At 41.8% G+C, this 23,986-nt stretch overlaps 1 protein-coding gene across 1 annotated transcript in view; it reads left to right on the plus strand.

The window, feature by feature from the left end:
• LOC122798756 (zinc finger protein 260-like) overlaps positions 1–23,986 on the plus strand; it is a 124,577-nt gene that overhangs the window by 71,963 nt on the left and 28,628 nt on the right. The window contains exon 2 of the mRNA XM_044067860.1: positions 7,713–7,839. Within this exon, the coding sequence (XP_043923795.1) occupies positions 7,713–7,839 (127 nt within the window). The remainder of the gene's footprint in view (positions 1–7,712; positions 7,840–23,986) is intronic.

Genomic DNA, 23,986 nt, shown 5'->3' on the forward strand with positions numbered 1-23,986 from the left:
AGTCTTTTTGTACACAGTCTTTGAGAAACTCTGCTATTACAAGGAATTGTCAGATTCTTTTAATCTTCCTTTGTATGGTTTGTAGATAATGAGGAATCATACTAGTAAATGGGATGCTGTGCGGTGCAGTGGTGCAGTGGTTAACATTGTCACCTCACAGCAAGAGCTTCTCCATTTCGATTCTTGGCTGGGGTGCCTTCTGTGTAGAGTTTGCATGTTCTCCCTGTGTTCGCGTGGGTTTCCTCTGGGTACTCCGGTTTCCTCCCACATTCCAAAGACATACATCTGGAGCATTTCTCCCTGGGCCTCCACTGAAAACAGGCTCTGTGGAACCTAGTCTGACTTTCCCGGTCAACAAATGATAAATAAATAAATAAAAATAAATCTTGTTTGAACTTATTCCAGTAATATAACTTGTGCCAAAAATAATTACAAAAGGATGAATTAAATTCAATACAAGTCTAATGAATATTTTATATAATCCGGTTTACAGACATAATGCTGAATGCTAAATAGTTGAAACTGAATTGGTTGAACACACTATATTGAATGATCAAAATGTTGAAATAAAATTAATCTAAACACAGAGCTGAAATTATCGAATTTGCCCATTTCTGCACTGTAGTATGATCTCAGAGTTGATATATTTAAGTAGAGGGGACGTGCAAAATAGTAGAATTGATTTCATTGCTTTTTCAATTAAATGATTGTAGACATTTTGATAATTCAATGTTTTGGGTTGAGATGTTATTTTTCAACAAAATGACTATTAGACATTATGACATTCAACATTATGTCGGTAAACTGTATAATCCTACAAGCAGAGCAGGGTCCTTGGTATTCCTTGTTTTAAAACAAACTCTCACCTGTCTCCTTGTTTGGGATCTAATTTGGTTAACATGATCCTTAAAATACATGATGTTGTCTATTATAACACCCAAGTTCTTTATATTTCTAAATTGTTGTACAGCTGCATCACATGAGCTTACACAACCGTTGATGCTGATGTGTCTTAATCCCTAACATCATATATTTAAGTTTAGATATTAAATATAATCCCTATTTTCTTTTGAAAAGCACTAGACTACATAGGTTCACCGGTAATAGGCTATCAGTCTGCAGACTATTTCAAGCCTAGACATTAATCACAGGTCGGAATCAAACTCTGTATTTTGTATCTGTGAGGTAAAGACCTTAACCATTATACCAATCCCACCACTTTTACTAACATCTTCATTTAATTTTTGCATGTCTAATTCAAATGTGATAATTGTCCATATCTTGTCATCTGCATACTTTGAAAGCTTGAAAATAAAGATCTGTGGAGTGCACAGAATGCCATTTTAAACAATTTAGGACCACGTAGTGACCGCTGAGGGATTCTTGATATAATAAGTCTTTGCCATGATCATATTCTCAGAGCAGATATGTCTACTGTCAATTAGCCAACGATATATCCATTTAACAATATACTTATTAATTCCTAAAGGTGCCCGTGTAGATGAAATGAATGCAGTGAGGTGTCAAATTCCTCAGCTAATTCCAAATCAATGATTGTTGCCATTAGACTGCTGCTGTTTGTGTTAATGACAGTGTCCTAGAACTCTACTACATTTTTTAAAGTTGAATATCACTTTGAAAATCCATGTTGAGAAGTGTCTATATTTCTACAGAACTCAGTTAGTTTTGTTAATTTCCTTAGGATACTTTTTGCAAAACATTTGCCCAAGATGGAAGACATGGCACTATAATGATCTACTAAGCATTTATCACCTTATTTATAAATAGGGACACTGGTAGAGATTTTTCATATTGGTGAAACTTGATCAGATTTTAATAGACTATTAAATGTACAGTGCAGAGAAGTAACTATTGATTCCTTTATTAGTTTTAAAAACAAACCAGTGAGGGAGTTTCGATGTCTGTTGGTAGCACACTTGACTGGTTTTCAACTGATTTGACTATCTTGTACTCCTAAATTTGGATATCTTCTACCTACATTGATTATGATCTTTGACAACAGAGAACTGTCATTACATGACAAAATATTGATGTCAGTAAAATGTGTGTTGTGCATATCAACCCATCTTTTACTATCTGTAATTAAGTTGTTATTAACTTTTAGAGGTCCATTAGTTGATGGAGATCTTTTTGAAACTTTATATATTTATATTAAGCCTTTTTATTGTCAGCCACCTTCATAAGACTGTTTACAAATCTTCAACATTGCCATCACTCCATTTAATTTCACTGAGATAGAGCTCAGTATACCCTCGGTTACTTGGAAGGATTTTTATTCTAAATGGTATTAAATCTTTTTTTAGCCCGTAAGGGTCAATGCTGTTACCATCACTCCTCCCTGCATTTATTAATAACCTACCATGGGATTTTAACAGTATGAATTACACATTGTGTGCACACAACTTGTCAGTCCTTTACTCTAACCTTTCTGTTATTGTCGTACAACAAAAGTTATAGTCTAGTCTCTTCTCCTCTGGAGCTGATTACTGATTGACCACACTCTAGTTATCAACAGTCAGAAATCCTCTGCCATTACTTTTTGACTCAGTTTTTCACAGTATTCCTTCCGTAAAATTGTATGTACCCTAGTCTCCCTGATTGTTGTGGAATCTCAGCAAAGGTTTGCCTTCAAGTTTTCACATTTGTTGTCCTTTGAAGAAAGAAAAGCTATAGTGTTAAGTATGACTATAAGCAAATTTGAGTATTTTTAGTGATGACTTATCTTAACTGCACTCATACCATTTTCAAATTGCAAACATCCTCCAACAAAATGTTTTATCACTATCTAACACTAGGGGGCATCATTACAGAAAGTTAATTACTGACACTCATTGTTAGGACTAGGCTTCATCTTAACTCACTCATTTTATTTAACATCCTAGACCCCATCATTAAACTGAAAACCCAAGGGGCGCTAAGACTCAGCACCAGACTTAGACTCCCACAACGTAGCAACAACAAAGAATACGGTTTTAATATTGTCTTGGATTACTTCCTTGACTACATAGAGATTATCAAAGTAATTAAGAACAAAAGATAGAGCAAAATCCTTAAAAGGTAAGACACCTTTGATCATCATAAGTAAAAAACTAAGAGCTCTCATAAAATCATCCAAGGCAAATTTTGAGAGAAAAATCGCTAAGGACTCAAAAGACAATCATAAGGCCTTCTTTAGCTATGTTAGAAACCTGGGAGGAAACTCCCAGATATGCTCAGAATTAGTTCAAAATTATGTGAAAATTACTGAACCTACAGACATTGCCAATATACTGGCTGACAGGTTCAGTGCAAACTTCTCCCCCCCCCCAAAAGGAGAGACATCTATACCAGAGGATTGTAGCCCCTAAACATCTCTAACGCCCAGGTGAGAACTGCTCTCTCTAAGGCGAAAACACAGCATCCATGGGACGGATGGTGTCCCGGCTGTGTGCTCCCACGAACTCAGCGAGGAATTAAACCCGCAGTTAGGACAGCTGTTTAATCTTAGCCTCACCTCAGGATACGTACCCAGGAGGAGTGGCGGCAACTGTGGTCCCACTTCAGTCTCCACCGACCCTGGAAATTACCGTCCCATCAGCTTGACAAGCCTGATCTGCAACGCCATGGAGAGGATCATAATGGAACTCATAAATAAAGACATAGGGAACTTGCAGACTTTGGATCCAACCCAGTTTGGCTTTGTCAAAGGCAGATCATGCCTTTTAAACTTGGTTGACTTTTTTGAAACAGTCACCAAGGCCATTGCTGAGGGAAAGGCAGTCCATACAGCCTACCTCGACCTGGCAAAGGCTTTCGACACAATACCCCACTCGGGTATCATTGAAAAACTCATTAGCTTAAATGTAAACCCATACATCATAAGATGGGTTGCAAACTGGCTAAGTGACAGAACCCACAGGGTCAGAGTTTGGCAAAGCGCCATGTCAGACTCAAAGCTGGTCAGTCCCACAGGGCTCAGTCCTGGGCCCATTCTTGTTCGGCATCTACTTTTCTGACGTACAAGCAAACACAGGAGGGTTATGGCTGACAAAGTTTGCAGATGACTGCAAACTGGGCGCCATAGTCAACACATCTGACACAGATATCCTTCAGAAGGGTCTCACAGAAATGGATAACTGGTGCCAGAGCCATGGCCTAAAGTTAAGCGCCAAGAAATGAATAGTCATACCCTTTGGGAAAACAAGTTACCCATACAGCTACCATATGGTGGCACACCACTGAGAAGAAGAGAGGATCGGGGGAGGGATCTGGGACTGACAGTAACCTTTTTAACCTTGACACTCACGTTGCTAAAGTAGTTAGGAAGACCTTCTTCATTGCCCACCTGATCATGAAGGATTCACATCTAGATCAAGGGAGGTCATCGTCCCCTGTACTCATCACTCATCAGACCAATGATTGAGTACAATGCCCCAATGTATCTGACCCGACACCTGCAGCAGCTGGTAAGGCCCCAAAAGTTCCTCACCAAAAGAATAAAGTGTCTCAAAAATATGTCTTATGCTGCCCGACTGAAAGAACTTCACCTCTATTCAGTCGCCACCGCTTGCTCAGTGGTCACCTGTGCCTGACATACAAGGACATGTCAAACCCAAAATTGATGAACATGCATCCCCTCAAAAATCTAGATCCCTCAGAACTACAAGGGCGGAGACTTAAACCTTGACACGGTTATTAATAGGGCGTGCTGGAGGACAGATTCATCACCCAAAGACTCCCTATGCTGTGGAACAAAATCCCGGTACATGTGAGGCAGAGCACCTTGCTGGCCATGTTCAAGAGAAATCTTGACCAATGGATGGGAGATCGCAGATATACCCCAGGGATTACCTCATTGTCTCTGCTTGACAGAGGCACAGCAAAATAATGGGCAGTTTTTCTCTTCAACTAAAGGGGTGGCGAAAGCCACAAAAAACTCTGGGCTAGGCTTATAAATGCCCTTGGGCAGATAGCCTAGTATGAACCTATGAACAACTGGTCAATCCTCTCTGGCAACAGATCCTTTGGACACATTCCTGAATATGCCCAGGTTCATGCCAAGGAGAGAGAAAAGTGTCAGGGACATTTTGGAAAATACAGCACCACCCCCTGCCACTAATGGAGGGATATTTCCATGCTGCACAGCCCCCTGCCACTACTGAAAATACATGAGGGAAAGGACAGCTTCTACTGCCCCAACAACCATAAGAGCTACAGGTCTATTTTCCGAGGAGATTGCAACTCAGAAGGGGTTGTTTACAGAGCTGAGTGCACTCAATGCAGAGCCTTCTATGTTGGGAAAACCATCAACCAACTCAAGACTAGGATTGCCAGACACCTGCATGACATTCAGTACCTCCACCACACCAATCCCTGTTCTAACTTTGAGGACTTTGGACCACAAGAAATTTAGTTGGATGACGGCCAGTTTGGCGCCAGCAGACACCTTAATTGGTTATAGTCGCTTTTACAATTTATTGGAGTCTGGGGATCCCATAGGCCTACCAGGAACAAAGACAGAGCCACACTCAATGGGAGACTTCTTGATATCAGGACTCCAGATTCCTTATACTTTTACTTGTCTATATATATATATATATATATATATATATATTTTTTTTTTTTTAACTTTAGTTTAATTTGATTTAAATTGCATTTTATTTGCATTTCATTTTTACACTACATTTAGTTTACTTTTAGCTTAACTGTATTTAGTTTCATTTTATTTCATTTTATATACATTTTCTAATAGTCTGATCTTGTTCTGACTCACAAAGCTTATCTCGTAACATATTCCCTTTCTGGAATACAGGTGGTACTGTTGTTCCTGACAAAGCTCACTTTACTTCTGTTTAACTCTAATTTTAGTTAAATTTCATTTTATTTGTATTTAATGTTTTCCCTACTTAATCACAATGATAAACTGAGAAGGAAGCATTCCTGAAGAAGAATACAAAAGCGCAGCAGAGTCCGTTCAGTCTACAAGAGTTTTTGAATAGAGGTTTGCTTATTACAATCTGACCAACGTTCTGTTTCAAATTTCTCATGTAATATGGCTTTTAGAAAATTGTCTATAAAGCATGGTTTAACCTTTGCAATAACTAAATGGGAAGCTCCCAGGGTTAACAACCAAGAGTGACGACACAAATTTTTCAATAAAGGCAAACGTCACAACACACTCCCATGCATCCTGATTGGCTATAACTCTGGAGATGCCCCCATCTTTTACAATATATAAGCTCACTCTCCGATAGATAAAACATATGGAGCAGCACTTGAATGTCTTCTTCTAGAAAACCAATAAAGGATCTTAAAGCTCTACTTCAGCATATTTTTGCTGGTTAGATTCCATCGTAGAAACGTTCTTAAGAATTTTTTCACAAATGAGAAACTCCAGGTAAAACAAAAAGCCACTCTGAATGAGGCTTCAGCAATAGATCTTTCCACCAATGAAGACATCAAATGAACAACTGGCATAGCTGGACAGCTGGTCCCATACTCTTAAGGAACTACCTGCTCTCTCTCTTTTTATAAATTTAATAAAGGAAAATAAAAAAAATAGACTAAATTAACAAACCTTGCTCCCACAGGTACAACAAAGCAGAGGGGCCAGTGAAAGCCTGATGCACCGGAGCTGTCATGGGACTCTGTTCACAAGACCTCTAACATACGACTGCCCAAAGTGGTCCTCATCCTCTATTAGGCCTAACCCTCGACGAGGGGTAAGTGAGAATTTCTGAATTTGCTAGTTCCCCCATCACCAGAGGGGCCATTCTCATGACTTGGGCTACTGCTTATGATCTGACTTCTCTAACATTTGTTTACCAAGAAAGTCCAACTGGGAGAGAGCCCATTTTCAGTGGAGGCTCGGGGAAAAATGCTGTAGATGCATGTCTTTGGAATGCAATGCTGTTACTATCACTCTGTCCTGCATTTATTAATAACTTACCAGGGGATAATGTTTAAACTTATCTTTAACTACTACTGTCTACCATGAGTGTCTCAACCACAGTACAAAGTCACTACTTAATCCCTCAAATCCATTTCAGATAGTGTACCCCAACTAGCATTCCCTCCCTTAAAAAGTCTTTAGGTCAAATGTCTTTTACCAAGATCAGTTAATCTTCATGCAGCTCCCTTCCTAGTAACCTAAAATCTGAAATAGTTTGCATTATTGTAAAAAGTTTGTTAAATAATCGGAAAAAGGAATATAAGTGCAATTGTTTATAAGACTTGGGCTATTAATTTCCTCTTGAAAAAAATATAAAGCAGCAATATTGATTCAGTAACATTTACTGTAAGGCAGTTGTAAAGCATGGTGTTTAAATGGCTGTATTATCTTATGTAAGTTTATTAATTTCCCTTCTTTTACTTTAATAATTTTCTTTGACAAGGTATAATATGTTGTACTTTTTTTTTTTTGAATTTGTGTGAAAATAGTAAAGCATTTGTGCATCATTACTTTGTGTTATAAATGCCAACTGTATCTACTGTTGTCTACACCTAATGGTTCAGACTGGAACTGAAAAAGGTGCTTGGACCATCTGATTAAGAAAGTTTAATAAATAAATGAAAATGAGGATGGAAAAATTATTAATTCTAAGAAATTAACATCCTGTGCACCTGTCATACATTCATATTGAAACTTTTCAAATTCACCTGTTATCTACAATGGAGTCAATAAGAAGCAACCAAATCCTGTCTGCTTTCAGGTACCAGAAAGCTTTGAAGATGTTGCTGTCCAGTTTTCAAGAGAGGAGTGGGAGATGCTAAGTGAACAGCAGAAGGAGCTGCACAGAGAAGTCATGATACAGACCTATGAAAGCATGGTTTCTGTAGGTAAGTAGATGTCAGGTCTGCCATCTTTATTTATGCACTTAAACTGCAAAAGTAATGCATTGTATACTCTGTAAGAATCTCAGATCTTTGAGCACAGACAAACTGTGCCTCTGGTGTAGAGAATATAGCAGTGTGGAGTGGTACCCTGGAACAACAATCTTCATTGCACTGCAGATTATAGAAATTGTGTTAAATGCAGGCTAAGTGGCTAAAGTACATGTACCTGGTTGCTGTGGGGTAACTGCAGTGGGGGGGGGTCTTGGTCTCAGAACATGGTTCTGTGGTGCTCCTTTCTAGGGTCTTCGCTGTCAAGCTTCTTCCTGAGTCGAGCAGTGAGGGCTCTTCTGTTCAGATTCTTCCTCTCTTTGGGTTCTAAATGGTGAAGTCAGTGCAAAAGAGGGCTAGGTAGCTCTCTGCCTGGCTAGTTAAATGGATGGAAACTGGAATGGATCAGGTGGAAGGGCAGTTAACCAATTTCCTGAGAATGGGGGTGGTGAGATCAGGCCCGGGGTGGGGTTAGATGATGTAAGAGGCTGATGTAATCAGTATGGGTGTAGGCTGTCAATCAAATTAGGAGCCCAGTGTGTGGCTCTCTTTTTCACTTCTAACAACCACAACAAAAAAGGAAAGCCCAAGTCCCAAATGAGTGGTAGAATACATTTTCAAATAAATGAAAGTTGCTGTTTAAGTTTGTGCACATCGTGAGGTAAAAAACATTTTCAAACTCATGACAGTTGTTTAGATTTGTACCGATCTTGAGAACCCAAAATATATAGTTCTGTATGCATGTCCTCTTGCTTCCATGTTCAGGCTTTTCTTCTAAATCTGAACATATGCTTGTTGAGGATATTGAGACATGAACTTCAGACATTCACCGAGGACTTTGGTGAAGTCTGTGCATGGTGTGGTGTGTGTTACCCATGAGTCAGCTGTTCTAATGTCAAAGACATATTTGTTGGCACCTCACTAAGGCATACTCTTGTTCTTTTTACAGGGGATATTACTTTCCTTAATTGTGTTAAGCTTCAGATGGTCCTGATCTTTAACCCATTAATGCATTCAGTACTGAGGCTATTCCGCGGTGGTGCAGCGGTAGCGTTGTTGCCTCACAGCAAGAGGTTCTCCCGTTTGATTCTCGGCTGGAGTATGGGGAGTGCCTTCTGTGTGGAGTCTACATGTCCTCCCCACGGTTGGGTGGGTGTTTGAAAGACCTGAGTAAATGGGTGGGCCTTCGTTGAAGGTTGAACATCGAGCTGGCACCTCGGCGTTCGTGAAAATCTACTGCCAATCATTAGTGGACCGGTGTTTCACTGTGGCGACCCCTAACCGGGAAAAGCCAAAAGGCAACAACAACTGAGGCTATTCTCAGTATGGTGCCATGAGTGACTCAGCTGCTGAAAAGTATTTTTGAAATGTGCCATGAACTCAACTGGATACTTTTGCTAAGCACTTCTTTGTTTTATTTTATTATTCTTTTATTTAATTCACATTTGATTACTGGGAAAGTTTGACTGGGTTGTTGTTTGTTTTCAGTGGAGGCACAGGGAGAAAAGTTCCAAACACTAAGTAATAATTATAGTGAAATATACATGAGTAGATAGTGCAATTTAATAATGGCTTAAGAAATAAACAGTAGAGCATAGGAACACAGCCTTGGTATCTGCAGTAATCAGGAAATAAATTATTCATTTTAAGCATTGGCTAGGAATAAACCATGCATACTATGATATTATTTTGATATGTACAGTAGCTGCATGATGTGCTAGGATAATGTATAATGTAGAGCTGACAGGGGGATAATAGTGAAGAGGAAATTTGAGAGAGAGTTTGTGAGACTTATAAAGCTGGGTAATATGGGAAGAGCGAAATAAGAAGGAATGAGTAGAAGGGGTATGTGAGAGGAAGAGGGATTAGGGTATAAAATTGGAATAAAGGGGGATAACTGGAGAGAGGATCAGTGATAATGAGGGTAGAGTGTCGCCAGCATAAACAAGGGGCAAACAGAGCGAAGGGAGAGGGAAAATAAGGGGTATCGTATACTTAGGAGGAGATGCTTTTTAATTTCCATATTAAATTTGGTAAATTTACATTCGGTTTAGCTGTAAAAACAAGGTGTTGCTTTTTTCAGCAGCCATTTAGTTTGAACTTAACATGCATAAAGAGAAAAAATGGCAGCGCCCTACGTGGCAGCGGCTACTTTGGATCTGCAAGGAAATGTGCACTGATGTCCTTCAAGGATGCATCTGCAGTCATCACATATGGGTTGTCCTGCCTCAGGCAGCCCTTCGGTCGGCCAGATTCCAAAGTCTGGGTCCGGCGTCGACTGATGTCGCCCTTTCCCCGACGTCAGAGCACCTGGGGTATAAAAGCGTCAGCCGACGCCATCTTCCTCAGTCTTTCTTGCCGCGTGGTGCCCGAAGCAGAAGCAGTACGCAAGTGCCGGTCGGTCAGCTCCTGTATTTCAGCTAACCGAAGACTTCAAAAGCTAAGTACCCCATTGGGGACTCTTTCTTGCCTCAGCCGATGTCAGGTAAAGTTAATAATTGCTTAACTTGTGGGAAACAAATACCTCATAAGGATTTCCATTCTTACTGCCTCCCCTGCCTAGGCCCAGACCACGACGTCTCGGCCTGTTCAGCCTGTGCTTCCTTCAATCGACGCACTCTTAGGCATCGGGCGGAGTTTGCAGAGGAATTTTTTGGGGCTAGTTTCTCCTATAACATGCCGTTGGAGACTCCGACTACTCATTTAGCTAAGAAACGGAAGGACAAGGACCGACACACGCAGATTGCGGTTTTGGCTGAAACCACGGCTAGGCCTTCCTCGAGTGTCTCCGTCTCGGCTGAAACCGAGTCCTTGATACTTCCGACCACCGATACCGCTCAACCGACAACCTCGGCCCCGGAGGCCCCTACTGAGTCGGTTATTGAATTTCCTTCAGAAACTGGTGTCTTGGAAACTTCCGACACCATTGCTCTAGACAAAACTACACCAGCACGTGGTGCTGCCAGGCCTCCTGCTTCCATGTCCATTAAGGCATTCACCAGGGCTAAATCAGCCAAACACACAAAAACTATGCCTCCCAGGGTTATTCCTCAGGACCCTCTACAGGTTCACAGATTCTTAGTTTAGCAGAGGACCTTATTTCCTTAATTAGGGGCTCTCAGCCCCATCTGGACAGGGGCTCTCAACCTCCTCTAGACAAAAGGCCCCCAGGGTTGAGCCCTCTGATCCCCACTCCTCAGATGAGGCCTCTGATGGGTCTGCCCTCTCTGACTACCAGGAGGAGGCTTTTTCGGCCTATGAGGATTCTGATGCAGAGGAATCTATCCCCTCGGCCTCCCCTCCTGAAGAACTTTCCTTCGGGGAAACCCTTCATACTATGAGAGAGCATTTCAAATGGCAGGGCCAGGAATTCTCTGATTCCAGGAAGAGATTAAGGACTTTTCTGCATTTACCTCAGCATAGACCTTTGGCTATTCCTCCTGTTTTGAATGTCATTCAGGATGTGTACTCTGAGTCTAGCATAACCCCTGACACTCTTCCTCCGGCTCCTGTAAAACCCGATAGGTACTACAGGGTCCCGGACTCTCATCATTTTCTTTACAAGGCCCACTCTGCTGATCCAGAAACTATTTCCCAGGGCCCTAAAGAGGTTGCAGCTGCCACTTCTAAAAATCCACTTCCCTCTGAAAGGGAGTCCAGGGCTTTAGAGAGATGGGGTAAAAAAGTGTATACTTCTGCTACTCTTTCTATGAGGGCTTTAAATTGTCAATTTCATATGATACAGTACCAAGAGTACTTGTTAGACAAATTGCATAAGAAACTGTCTTCTCCTGAACCCCTAGATCGCAAATCACTTCAGGATCTGGTGCATAATTCCCAGCAGGTTAGCAACCATTTCTTACAGTGTGGTTATGATGCATTGGAAGCTTCATGTAGGTCAGCTATGACAGGCGCAGTCATACGTAGGCATGCTTGGCTGAAGGAACAATCTCTGCCAGACCATGTTAAAGCAAAGCTTCTGGATGCTCCACTGGAAAGGCAAAAGTTATTTGGCTCCACTGCTCAAGAGGTCTTAAAGAAATTTGAGGAAAAGGCAAAATCTGTACAAACAGTCAAAGATTTTCTCCAAGTCCAACCACCAAGATTCAGCAGAAATTGGCCTACCAAGAATTGGTCCTTTCCAGACACAGAGAGATTTCAGAGAGGCAAGAACAGGCGTGCCAGAGGTAGAGGGCAAGCTAGAGGCTCCTACAGAGGACGTCAATGGCAGCCTCCCAACCAGAGAGGTAGTGCAGGACCTACAACTGCTGCACAAGGGCAGAATCAATGACTTTGCTTTGACCCCGCCAACCAGGGCTCAATTAGAAGCACCTTTGGGCAGAAAGCTTTCTTTATTCTCAGAAAATTGGCACACTATTACAAGGGACAAATGGACACTGCAAATAATAGACAAAGGATATAGGTTCCATTTTCACACATTGCCAAAAAGAAAAGGCATGCCAGACCTGCCACCAAATCAAAAGGCAGAGGCTTTGAAACAAATCTCCAGCTTAATGCAAATGAAAGCTATATAAAAGGTTCCTCTTTCAGAACAAGGCCAAGGATTTCATTCCAGACTATTCCTTGTTCCAAGAAAAGAAAAACAATGGAGGCCTATTCTCGACTTGTCCGCACTGAATACTTATCTCATTGTGCCAAAATTCAAAATGCTGACTCTACAGCAACTCCTTCCCATGCTGGGCAAGGGGTCTTGGCTGGTAACTCTAGACCTCAAGGAGGCATACCTGCATGTCCCTATCAGACAAAGTTGCAGAAGACACCTCAGATTTCTTGCAGGTTCAAGCATTATCAATTCTCAGCATTGCCCTTTGGCTTATCTACTGCGCCCAGAGTATTCACGAAATGCCTGGCATCAGTAATTGCACACTGCAGACTTCAGGGGATTCAAATATACCCATATCTGGACGACTGCCTTATACAAGCGGACAGCCAACAAACTTTGTTAAAACACTTGGATTATGCCATCCGCCTACTTCAGGCCTTGGGATATACAGTCAACATTCACAAATCAAGACTTGTTCCATCCCAAAGAATAACTTTTCTGGGTGCGGATCTAGACACAACCAACCAAATGGCTTTTCTCACAGAGGAAAAACAAAGACAACTACTGGATTACTTCAAGAATCTGATGAGACAAACTCAGCTGACTGCAAGGAAAATCCTGCAGGCCCTGGGTTACATGGCATCTTGCATTCTTCTGATTCCACAAGCAAGGCTGCATATGAGGAAACTACAATGGTACCTAAGCAGTTTATGGACTCAGCACAGTTACAGCTTAGAAACTTTGATCCCACTCATTCCATGCCTCCAAAAGGAATTTCTGTGGTGGGCTCAAGCAAGCCAGTCAAACAGGGGTCTGCCCTTCAGCAAACCAATAGCCAGCCAAACCATTACAACGGATGCTTCAGACCACGGTTGGGGAGCACACATGGAGGGCAGATGTATTCAAGGACTATGGTCACAAAAGGAGCTGCACATGCACATAAACCAAAAGGAAATGCTGGCAGTGATACATGCAATCGAGGCCTTCAAACTCTTTCTGCATCAAGGCCACCTGCTAATAAGGACAGACAACACCACAGTTATGTGGTACATAAACAAGCAAGGAGGTACCCATTCCTACCCTCTTTGCAGACTGACAATGAACCTATGGGAACTTTCCCTGAAGCTCAATATAGAGCTACAATCACAGTTTGTGCCAGGAAAAGACAATATACTGGCAGACAGCCTAAGCAGAAATATCATGGATGCACACGAATGGATGCTGCACCCCGACATCTTCCTTCAGATAACACAATCATGGGGGAGGCCGGACATAGATCTTTTTGCCTCCCACCACAACCATCAGCTGAAGAAATTCTGCTCAAGGACATACCACCCACAAGCATGGAAAGTAGATGCCTTCTCTTTCAGTTGGAGAACTCTAACAGTGTATGCATTCCCACCTCTTCCATTAATGACCAAGGTCTTACTGAAGATCAGGACAGAGCAGCCAAAAGTGATTCTGATAGCTCCGGACTGGCCAAGACAGCACTGGTACCCACTGTTAAAGAGCATGTCATGCGAAGCAAGTGGCCTCTTCCTCAGTGGCCACTTCTCCTGACACAGCACAATTACAAAACTCTGCATTCCAATCTGAAAACCTTGCAACTAACAGCCTGGAGAATACCTTGACTCTTTCCCAGGATAAGCTATCCGAGAGAGTGAAGGATATCATCATGGAAGCTCGCCGCCCTTCCACAAGAAAGGCTTACTCAGCAAAATGGAAAAGATTCTGCACTTGGAACTCCACAAAGGGCCTAGATGCGACAGTGATGAACATGTCACATATCCTGGAATACTTGGCAGAAATGCTCCACAATGGCCTGTTTTACTCTTCCATTAAAATTCATGCTTCAGCAATTTCAGCAGAATACAATACTGATCCACCTGTCTTCTCTCACCCTCTCCTAAGACAGTTTCTAAGAGGAATTAAAAACATCAATCCTCCAAGGAAACCACCAGTGCCTACATGGGACCTTAACTTCGTGTTGGAAAAACTAACACTGCCTCCCTTTGAACCAGCAGCATCTGCAGAACTACAGTTCCTGTCTTGGAAGACTGCCTTCCTTCTGGCCATAACCTCAGCAAGGAGAGTATCGGAGTTACAGGCCCTCATGGCAGTACAACCATTTCTTATTTTTCATCAGGACAGAGTTTCATTGAGAACCAATCCTTCATTTATGCCAAAGGTAGTATCCAGGGTCTCATTGAACCAAGCTATTCACCTGCCTACCTTCTTTCCAAATCCACAAAACAAAGGGGAGAAACTTCTGCATACCCTGGATATTTACAGACAGTTGCAATACTACTTGGACAGAACTAAAAGTTACAGAAAAACTGACCAGTTGTTTGTAGCATATGCTGCTGGTGCACAAGGAAAAGCAATTTCCAAACAGACAATTTCAAAATGGATAGGAAATTTCATTCGTTTTTGTTACTCCTTTCATGGAAAAACTGTGCCAGCTAACATTAGACCTCATTCCACCAGAGCCACAGCCACCTCTACAGCCTTCTTAAGAGGGGTGGCTACCAAGGACATTTTAGAAGCTGCTACATGGAGCTCCATGCATACATTTTCCAAGCATTACAATCTACCTTTATATTCCAGATCCAGAGCAGGCTTTGCTACGGCAGTCCTGCAGGGCATTTCTTCACACCATCCTTTACATAGATCCTACCACCCCCAGATTGGCTATGGTATTCTCCCCATATGTGATGACTGCAGATGCATCCTTGAAGGACATAGTACAGTTTTGTACCTACCATAAATGTAGATGTCCGATAGGTATGCATCTGCAGTCAAATTCTATCCTCCCCTCTGCTGAAAAGTATTTTTGAAATGTGCCATGAACTCAACTGGATACTTTTGCTAAGCACTTTTTTGTTTTATTTTATTATTTTTTTATTTAATTCACATTTGATTACTGGGAAAGTTTGACTGGGTTGTTGCTTATTTTCAGTGGAGGCCCAGGGAGAAAAGTTCCAAACACTAAGTAATAATTATAGTGAAATATACATGAGTAGATAGTGCAATTTAATAATGGCTTAAGAAATAAACAGTAGAGCATAGGAACACAGCCTTGGTATCTGCAGTAATCAGGAAATAAATTATTCATTTTAAGCATTGGCTAGGAATAAACCATGCATACTATGATATTATTTTGATATGTACAGTAGCTACATGATGTGCTAGGGTAATGTATAATGTAGAGCTGACAGGGGGATAATAGTGAAGAGGAAATTTGAGAGAGAGTTTGTGAGACTTATAAAGGTGGGTAATATGGGAAGAGTGAAATAAGAAGGAGAGAGTGGGAGAGAGTAGAAGGGTTATGTGAGAGGAAGAGGGATTAGGGTATAAAATTGGAATAAAGGGGGATAACTGGAGAGAGGATCAGTGATAATGAGGGTAGAGTGTCGCCAGCATAAACAAGGGGCAAACAGAGTGAAGGGAGAGGGAAAATAAGGGGTATTGTATACTTAGGAGGAGGTGCTTTTTAATTTCCATATTAAATTTGGTAAATTTACATTCGGTTTAGCTGTAAAAACAAGGTGTTGCTTTTTTCAGCAGCCATTTAGTTTGAACTTAACATGCATAAAGAGAAAAAATGGCAGCGCCCTACGTGGCAGCGGCTACTTTGGATCTGCAAGGAAATGTGCACTGTTTGTCCTATTCCATGTCTAAACTGGAGAGAGGATCAGTGATAATGAGGGTAGAGTGTCGCCAGCATAAACAAGGGGCAAACAGAGCAAAGGGAGAGGGAAAATAAGGGGTATTGTATACTTAGGAGGAGGTGCTTTTTAATTTCCATATTAAATTTGGTAAATTTACATTCGGTTTAGCTGTAAAAACAAGGTGTTGCTTTTTTCAGCAGCCATTTAGTTTGAACTTAACATGCATAAAGAGAAAAAATGGCAGCGCCCTACGTGGCAGCGGCTACTTTGGATCTGCAAGGAAATGTGCACTGTTTGTCCTATTCCATGTCTAAATTAAGAGAAAAAGCTAAATCAGGGAAGATTGCTAACAGTAAGTTACTTTATAGTAGAGAGACTGTTCTGGAAATTCAGTCTTCAGGCTAGCTGTGTAACAGGTTTGATGAGCTGCTGTCTGTGGGGCCTGTGAGGCCTACAGCACTTGTCGAGTTACAAGCACTGGGAATCCTACTCAAGCATGGATGAAAATGCGTGGTATGTACAGAACTGATATTTTTGGATCGTGGCAAGAGAAGGAAACAAAAGAGGTATGAGAGAACACGCAAAAAAGGATCTAGGGCTGGAATCACTACAAGGCTAAAAGCAAATCCCTATGGGCCTGCACTCTCATCCATCCTGTTGGCAAATGTTAGATCACTGGAAAGCAACATGAACTATATAAGGCTGGAATTATCTACTCAGAACAAGGTGAGGAAATGCTGTGTGCTTATTTTTACTGAGACTTGGCTAAATTGTAACATTAATGACAGTACAGTCCATGTGGAGGGGGCTATCGCTTTTTAGAGCAGACAGAATACATTCTCCCAGTGGAAAGTCCAGAGGGGGAGGTGCCTGTATATACATCAACAACAACTGGTGTACCAATTGTGAGATAGTATCCTTGCACTGCTCAAATAATCTAGAGTTTTTGTCACTGAAATGCAGACCATTTTATCTACCCAGAGAGTTTAACAGCATCTGCATCACAGCTGTCTGTAGTCCTCCCAGTGCTAATCCAAATGAGTCAATGACTACATTATACCAGGCTATAAAGGAACTGCAAAACTAGAATCCGGACTGTGTTTATATAGTGGCAGGTGAATTTAATCAGGACAACTTGAAAACTGTTCTGCCCCACTATTTCCAGTATGTGGACTTTGCAACAAGGGGGGGGGGGGCACACTGGACAAGGTATACAGCAATATTAAGCTGACATTTAAGGTAGTGCCTCACGCATACATGGGAAACTCTGACCACCTCTCCATATTGTTACTACCAGCATGTAAACCATTACTAACTAGAGGGTGACCAACAGTGAAACAAGTAAGAGTATGGCCAGAGGGTGCAGTCTCAGCACTCTAGGACTGTTTCAAGAGCACAGACTGGAGCATATTCAAGAAGGTGGCTACTGAGAACCAATGCATCAACCTGGAGGAGTGCACTGAGGAGGTGATGGGCTACATCTCGAAATGTGTGGATGGTGTGACAGTCAGCAAAATCATCATCACACTAGCCATCCAGAAACCCTGGTTGACGAGAGAGGTGTGCAAACTACTGAAAGCAAGGAATGAAGCCTTCAGGTCTGGAGACAGTGAAGCCCTTAGAACAGCCAGAGTGAATTTGAAGAAGGTAGTGAGGGAAGCAAAATGCACCTATGGTAGAAAGATCCATTACTACTTCTGTGACCAAAAAGTCCCAGGCGCCTATGGCAGGGTATTCAGTCCATAACTGATGACAAACCACTATCTTCACAATGTGAGGACAACAAGGAATTCCTAAATAAGCTGAATGTCTACTTCAGCAGATTCAGAGATGGAAACAGAACAGTGAAGAAAATGCCCATCGGCCATAACGAGAAGATGCTCACCTTCAACCCAGCTGATGTCCAGAGGACATTGCTCAGAGTTAACCTGAGAAAAGTGGCTGGATCTGACAACATCCTAGGGCAAGTGCTCAGGGACTGCACAGTCCAACTAACAAATGTCTTCACGGATATTTTCAATAAATCTCTGAGTCAGCAAATTGTTCCAAAATGCTTTAAGGTCACGACAATCATTCCATTACCAAAGAAGTCTCCACCATCTTGCCTAAATGACTACCACCCTGTAGCCCTCACCTCCACAGTGATGAAGTGCTTTGAAAGGCTATTCAAGGTCGTCATAACATTTGGGGTGCCTGCTGATCATGACCCTCTGCAGTTTGCTTACCGAGCAAACTGCTCTATGGCAGATGCCGTCTCTGTAGAACTCCATCTATCCCTGGAACACCTTGAGAATAAAAACACCTACACGAAGATACTATTGATTGACTTCAGCTCTACTTCTAACATGGTCTTCCCTCTTCATCTGGTAATGAAGCTACTGTAGGCATCAACACTTCACTTTGTAACTGGATTCTTGACTTTCTCACAGACAGACCTCAAAGTGTGCACAGGAAATAACTACTGAGATAACATCACTCAACACTGGAGTCCCACAAGGATGTGTACTAAGTCCCTTGCTGTTCACCCTGTTAACATACAATTGTACACCCAGGTACAATACCAACCACATCATGTTTGCTGATGACACAACAGTGGTGGTCCTCATTAGTAACGACGATGAAACAGCGTATGGAGATGTTAGAACAACTAATTTCCTGGTGTGGAAATAACAACTTAGCACTAAACATAAACAAGACAAAAGAGATAATTGTGGACAACAGGAAAATGGGGAAACGGTGGAAAGAGTGAGAAGCACAACGTTTCTGGGAGTGACATCGATGAGGACGTGTCTTGGAACACCAATACAAATGCCACAGTCAAGAAAGCACACCAGAGGCTGCACTTTTTGAGAAGGATGAGAAGAGGTAATCTCCCAGTAACAGTTCTCACTACTACTTTCTACAGAGGTACTATGAAAAGCATCCTGATGAACAACCTCGTAGTATGGTATGGAAGCTTCTCTACCTCTGAGTGCAAGTGGTGAAGACAGCCGAGAGGATCATCAAGACCACCTTACCATCTGTCCATGACTTGTACTTATCCAGATGTCTTGGCAGGGACAGGGGAATAATTAAAGACCACATTCGCCCTGCTTACAGACTGTTCCTCCATCTGTCATCTGGAAAGTACTTCTAAAGCATACATTGCAGAACTACGAGACTCAGGAGCAGCTTCTTCCCTAATGCCATCAGGCTGCTGAAATCTAGTAACAACTGTGCTCCATGATGGCCATCTGGATCAGCAGAAACTGTAATAGCTTGCCTCATATTGTGCATTAACCTGGTTACCAGTCTCAGCTAATACTTAGTGCAGTATTCACCAGGACTGTTAACTTATAGGCCATCTAGAGCAGTAGGAATGCAGTAAAATATCTATTCTTTCCGTGCAGTACATGTTACAAATTTGTAAATTAACCATAGTGCAATACTCTAAGGTCCATAGGGCAGTACTCTAATGTTCACTGTGCAATACTCAAATGTCTCTTTCTGTGCAAGGATCATATCTTAACCAAGTACCTGTACAATACTAAGGTCTCTTGCAAGTAAGTGTTTACTCTGGAAAGTGTTCACTGTGCAATACTCAAATGTCTCTTTCTGTGCAAGGATCATATCTTAACCAAGTACCTGTACAATACTAAAGTCTCATGCAAGTAAGTGTTTACTCTGGAAAGTGTTAAAATGTGTTTCTTATTATTATTATTATTAATTATGTGCAGTATTAGTCTGTCAGCCTGCATGTCCATGATGTAATAGCTAGGTGTTATATGTGTAAATGTCTGTGAAAATAGTCTATATGTTGTATGCACATTGAGTCCGGAGACACGGGATTTCATTCAGTTTTTGCACTTGTCTTTTTTCTGAATGACAACAAAGTTTACTTTGACTTTGATTCTGATAAAGACATTTCACATGTTACTCAGCCAAGCAACTGTGACTTTGTTGGCATGACTTGGCACAGTTCCCTAGATCACATTAGATCACATTACTGTGACATTTCAAACCTCTGTAGCTGTATCACTGGTGACATGACTCAGCTCAGTGCTTCAGTTCATATCACTGTGACATTTCTCAGCCCAGTAGCTGTATCACTGGTGACATGGCTTAGCTTAGCACTTCAGGTCACATCCCTCTGATATTTCACACCTCAGTAGCTGTACCACTGGTGATATGACTTGGCTCAGTTCCTTAGGTCAAATCACTGTGACATTTCACACCTTAGTAGCTGCATCATTGGTGACATGACTTAGCTCAGTTCATCAGTTCACATCCCTGTGACATTTCACACCTCAGTAGCTGTATCACTGGTGACATAACTTTGCTCAGTTCCTCAGGTCACTTCCCTGTGATATTTCACATCTCAGTAGTTGTATCACTGGTGACATAACTTAGCTCAGTGCTTCAGTTCACATCACTGTGACATTTCACACCTCAATAGCTTTATCACTGGGATATGCCTGGCTCAGTACTTCATCTCAGTAGCTCTATCACTGATAGCAGGACTTTATTCAGTTTTTCAGTTCACATCTCATTTGAATTGATCCTTAGAGAAGGCTTGCTGACTTGTGGAGGCATACACAGCATAAACAAGTTCTTTTTAAAGTCATAGGGGTAGTATATTCTTTTAAGCCGATAAAACATGGGCTACTTTATTTAATTTATTTATTTGTATGTTTATTTGTAAGAAACTCCGTTATTATATGCACTGATAACCTACTGGGACTGTTGTCTTCATGAGCTAAACTATTGTGTTTTTTCTTTATCTATCTGAAGAGGCCCTAGATATTATACAGTAAGGGTTGGCCAGGCACCCTCTTGAGTTATGTATACACACTGTCTTGTGGTCTTTAGGACACAGATTTACCACTTGTAACACATGCCCATCACTTATGCACAAAGTTCATCATAAGGAGACTGAATCACTTCATTCTGTAGGAACATTTGATTCTGTAAATATTCCCCCAGACCAAAGCTAGTCTCCATCTCACTTTCTTCTGTACTCCATCATTTGCATTTTGATGGCTGTTTCTAACAATTTCAGGGCTAATGCACATGTTGCTTGATTTATTGTCAAATTGTATGCATATTTGACTAAATGTATTTATTTATTTTTGTGATGCCCATGCCCTGGCCCAGCAATCAAGGAGCCTCAATCCTCACCACTAACACCAGAGAAGGCGTCTCATATAGGAGGAAAGGATAACACATACACACAGTAAAGTGCAGTTTCTCTTAAGAGCCCACAGAGATCACAGTCAGGCCAAGGCTGGTCACTCCCTTGCTCTCCAGGTCACCAATAAAACTCCCCACTGGCACAGCTATAGGGTCCAGATCTCAGCCTAGTTGGGCAAGCTAATACCTCCAGCACCCTCTCTGTCCAACCAGTGCTTTGTGTCCCTGCCCAAGTAGCTGACACACACACACTTTGAGATAAGAATTTATACAACCACACAGACACTCCTGGGAAAGGCTGGCACAGGTTCTCCAGCTCTGCCCCTATTACCCAGACTATACGGTAGTACCGCCTAACACCACCCAGCTAATATTTATCAGCTATTCAAAGGCCCTTTAAAGGGTGTCCAGTTATTACTGTGCAATATTATTATCCAATTGGTAGTATAACTAAACAGTCCAGGCTTATTAGAGTGACATGGTACAGTAATCACTATAAATATGCAATGTACTCTAGAGCTTAAATTATCTCTACACAAAACAGCCACAGTTGAAAGGTTTTAAAATATGTAATAATAAATAATACAAAAAATACTTCATAACATACAGTGCTATTCAAGAGTTCAGGGATCACAGAGAAATACTTAAAATAATTCAGTAGTACAGTTCTGACATCACAAAAAAAACACTTAGTCTAATCTTTCTAGTTCCTAGCTATTTCTAAAAGAAAACACAATTCTAAGATAAACTTACTTATAGAGCAAAACAGTGCTGTGAGTTGGATGGTCAAGACAAAAATGCTTAATCCCCTCTGGTTCTCTCTGTTTAAATTGAAATTGCAGTTCTGATTTACATTCCATCATTCTTCACACTTTCCTGGGGTACCAAGGCTACACATTACATCATTCTTCACACTTCCCTGGGTTTGCAGGCTAACAAAAAATGCATTTACATTCTTAACATTCCCTTTTGTTATCTTGCAGCTGGTTAGGAGCAGAGCAATAAAAATACATTTGCATGTTTAAATCTAGCAATTTAACTCTTGGTTAAAACAATAGAAAGAATTTCTTCATCTAGACTTTTCGGCACCACTGTCTATATCAAAGGGTCACCACATGCTGTACTTTGGTCAGTAGAGTGCACTGTTGTCACATTTATTTCCAGTTCCACGTGTAACAGTATTTCTGTACATTTAAGACAAGCCTGTAGTTTACATTCATATTTAAAAATGACAGAATTATCTACAAAATTCTATCTGGCTAGTCTAGCAGCCTTCTATCTTTATCCAATCTTCACATATCTCCCCTCCCCCATGGAGAACTCAAGCTAGTTTTTCAAGTGACCCTTGAGAAACACTGCTTGAGAGGGTTAGGTCTGTCTGAGTGTACCTTACCCCATTCCCTGTCTTGAGAGCCCATCTGCATTGGCATTGCTACTCCCACTGCAGTGTTACACTGACATATCATATACTTGCAACCCTAGGCACAATCTTAGCAGCTTGGCATTTTGCTGGCTGGCTCTGCTTAACCATATTAGGGGGTTGTGATCTGTCATAACAGTGAATTTCCTTCCATACAGATAAGGCTGAAGTTTCTGCAGTGCCCACACTATGGCTAGACATTCCTTTTCTACAGCTGCATAGCATTCCTCCCTGGGTTGGAGCATACAACTGAGATAAACCACTGGTTGCTCTTCTCCCTCTGAAGAAATTTGGCTAAGTACAGCCCCCACCCCATGGTTCGAAGCATCCACCTGCACAATAAATTATTTGCTGTAATCTGGACTGGCTAACACAGGGGGTCCTCCCAAAGCATCTTTATGCTTCTGGAATGCCTGATCACATGCTGGAGTCCACACTACCTTATCTGGCCTGTTCTTCCTTGTCAGGTTTGTGAGGGGAGCGGCTATGGTACTATAACTGGGGACGAACTTTCTGTAGTACCCGGCTGTCCCTAAAAATGCCCTCACCTGCTTTTTAGTAACAGGTGCAGGCCATGCCTGAATGGCTTCCACTTTGGCAGGTTCTGGCATTATCTTACCACTCCCCACTCTATGTTCTAGGTAGGAGACCTCTGCCATACCCACCTGACATTTGCTTGGCTTAATGGTCAGCCCTGCCCTCTGCAGTCTGCCCAGCACCTCCCTGACATGCTGAAGGAGCTCTGGCCAGGAATGGCTGTAGATTGCAATATCATCTAGATAAACAAGGGCAAACCCTCCTGCTCCTACTAGGATATGATTTACCAGCCTCTGGAAAGTCGCTGGGGCATTCTTCATCCCAAAGGGCATCTTAGTGAACTCATAAAAGCCAAAACGAGTCACAAAGGCTGACTTCTCTCTAGCACTGGGAGTCAAGGGCACCTGCCAGTAACCCTTGGTAAGCTCAATGGTTGTAACTTAGCCCCACCCAGCTGCTCTAGGGCCTCATCTGTCCTAAGCATGGGATAAGCATCTGACTCTGTGTGACTATTTAATTTCTTGTAGTCCACACAGAACCTGGTGCTGCCATGCTTCTTTGGTACCAGCACTACCGGGGAGGCCCAGGGACTGTTGGACTCTTGAATTACCCCTACTTCCAACATCTCTTGTACCTACTCCCTCAGAGTCTGTTTGACTCTCTCAGGCACTCTATAAGGGGCCAGCCTAATAGGCCTTTGGGGTCCTGTATCCACCTGGTGTTGCCCTAGGTGGGTGCACC

The sequence above is a fragment of the Protopterus annectens genome, chromosome 3.part1 (genome assembly GCF_019279795.1).
Source record: "Protopterus annectens isolate FY-2018-M chromosome 3.part1, PAN1.0, whole genome shotgun sequence".
Classification (NCBI taxonomy): Eukaryota; Metazoa; Chordata; order Ceratodontiformes; family Protopteridae; genus Protopterus; species Protopterus annectens.